Source organism: Penaeus japonicus, unplaced genomic scaffold (genome assembly GCF_977035675.1).
Source record: "Penaeus japonicus unplaced genomic scaffold, GWHDUDI00000001_assembly GWHDUDI00000037, whole genome shotgun sequence".
In the NCBI taxonomy this organism is placed as follows: Eukaryota; Metazoa; Arthropoda; class Malacostraca; order Decapoda; family Penaeidae; genus Penaeus; species Penaeus japonicus.
In genome coordinates, this window is record NW_028234439.1 from 2,691,462 (window position 1) to 2,693,961 (window position 2,500).

The window sequence follows — 2,500 nt, forward strand, 5'->3', positions numbered from 1 at the left end:
ATTAGTGACTAATTGAAATAAACAAAAATTTACGTTCATTTTGTCGCACACGAACACACGAACACCCATACACATATGCACACACACACTCATACATACACATATGTATATGTGTGTGTCTATATATATATATATATATATATATGTGTGTGTGTGTGTGTGTGTGTGTGTGTGTGTGTGTGTGTGTGTTTGTATGTGTGTGTATATGTATGTATAAATAATGTACATATATATATAGATAGATAGATAGATATACATATGTGTGTGTGCACAACCTTCTTCCCATCTCTCTCCCTTTGTCTATAGCCTCAATACGACTATTAGTTCCTCTGTCTGTTCATACAAATCTCATTTTCGCTGCATTGCAATCCGTGATCGCCACACACAAGACTTAAATGGATCGCATGATAATATTACAAAGCAGTTGCACAATTGCAAGACATTATTCACCGCAGTTGTAGCTGATTGCAGGCTATGGTGCATGTAGTACAGTTGCATTGTTATCATATGAAGTTATCATTTGTGATTTCATTTAAGAATAAAAGGTTAGATTGTTTGACATGTATCTGTGAATAAATGGAAAAATACATTCCCTACATGGTTAACTTGAACACAGTGATGTCTGCGTGTATGCAATTGAGTGTGCGTGTGTGTGTGTGTGTGTGTGTGTGCAATTGTATGTGTGTGTGATAGTGTGTGTGTGCAATTGTATGTGTGTGATAGTGTGTGTATATATATATATATAATATATATATATATATATATATATATATATATATATATATAAATATATAATATATATGTATATATATATATATATATATATATATATATATATATATATATATATATATATATATATATATATATATATATATATATATATATATATATATATATATATGTGTAAATATATATATATATATATATATATATATATATATATAATATATTATATATATATAGTATATATTATATATAATATACTATATATATCTCCCTGACCGGGACTCAAACCCGCGCCATAAGATTGACAGGTACGGTGGTGAGACCGAACGGCTACTCGACCCGAGGTTATATATATGTGAGAAGATGGTAGAATGCAGTAACGCATTTTAATATATACAAATTTTACCTCCCTGACCGGGACTCGAACCTGCGCCGTAAGATTGACAAGTACAGTTATGAGACCGATCGGCTACTCGACCCGCTAAAAGAATTGTCCAACCAGATGCCTTATGAGATGTCATGGAACTTACCTATGTGCTCTTAGCAGAGCAGTGATAGCGAATTTTTACGGACAATTCCCGCGAGCGCTATCACTGCTCTGCTAAGAGCACATAGGTAAGTTCCATGACATCTCATAAGGCGTCTGGTTGGACAATTCTTTTAGCGGGTCGAGTAGCCGATCGGTCTCACCACCGTACCTGTCAATCTTACGGCGCGGGTTCGAGTCCCGGTCAGGGAAGTAAAATTTGTCTTATATAGGGGATTAGAATAAGGAAGAAATCAAAAAGATATACCATAGAGTCAGCAGTGAATTGCTATATTTACAGCTTTAAAAGTATAGGAAATATATGTATATAAATATAAACATCTATGAAATTTCAACATACAAGAGCTAAAATATTTGTATAAACAAAGTAATCCTTGTTGTACAGTTTGACATAGTTCGCTGCATTATACTTCATATTCCCAAAGCAAATCAAAGACACATAAGCTCACATATTGATCAGAGTATATCCAATCTACTTAAAGATATCCCTGCACAAGACTATAATAGGTCGCGTTAACATTATACTGAAGTAAGCGGCTTGAATGTCCATTATGATCGAAGGAAAGAGCGAGAATATGTTATGGTGCACAAGGCATACACAGGGACAGGGGCATAAGCAGGTGAGGGTCTGTAAGTAGGTGTGGGTCTGGTGGAAGGAGCAGACCTGTAAGCAAGTGCAGGCTCGTTGGATAGAGCAGGCATGTAGGCAGGATGATCTTTGATTTAAAGGAAAAAGGCAAGTGGTAATGTACATTTACTTGATCTAGATTTACTTTGAATTTGTTTTATGAATGAACTTCTCAGTGATGAGGTGTCGGCCTGTAAGAAGGAGTAGGTCTGTAGGAAGGTGTAGGATGGTACGAAGGAGTAGGATGGTACGAAGGAGTAGGATGGTACGAAGGTGTAGGATGGTACGAAGGTGTAGGATGGTAGGATGGTGTAGGATGGTATGAAGGTTGGTGAGCTTGGTACTGAGCTTCGCCCTCGTAGCTGACCTCGGCTACGTAACCAGAGTCGCCGTCCACGTGGTAGGTGACCTTCTGCAGACGACCGTCGGGAAGCTGCACGTAGTAGGATCCCTGTGTGTTGTAGCCGTCGCGGGACTCTTGGTGGCCGTAGTCGTTTCCGGAGTAGTCGTCCTTCACGGCCCAGTTAAAGTCGTACTTGGCAGGAGCCTGTGGAGGAAAAAAAAATACTGTAATCCTAGTTACATAATCGAAAGAA

General features: G+C 37.5%; 1 protein-coding gene across 2 annotated transcripts in view; it reads right to left on the bottom strand.

The window, feature by feature from the left end:
* Positions 1-1,530: 1,530 nt before the first annotated feature.
* LOC122245736 (uncharacterized) overlaps positions 1,531-2,500 on the bottom strand; it is a 6,199-nt gene continuing 5,229 nt past the window's right edge. For both annotated transcript variants that reach the window (XM_086532687.1, XM_086532688.1), the window contains one exon: positions 1,531-2,451. In XM_086532687.1, coding sequence (XP_086388813.1) covers positions 2,077-2,451 — 375 coding nt within the window. In that variant the 3' untranslated portion in view covers positions 1,531-2,076. The remainder of the gene's footprint in view (positions 2,452-2,500) is intronic.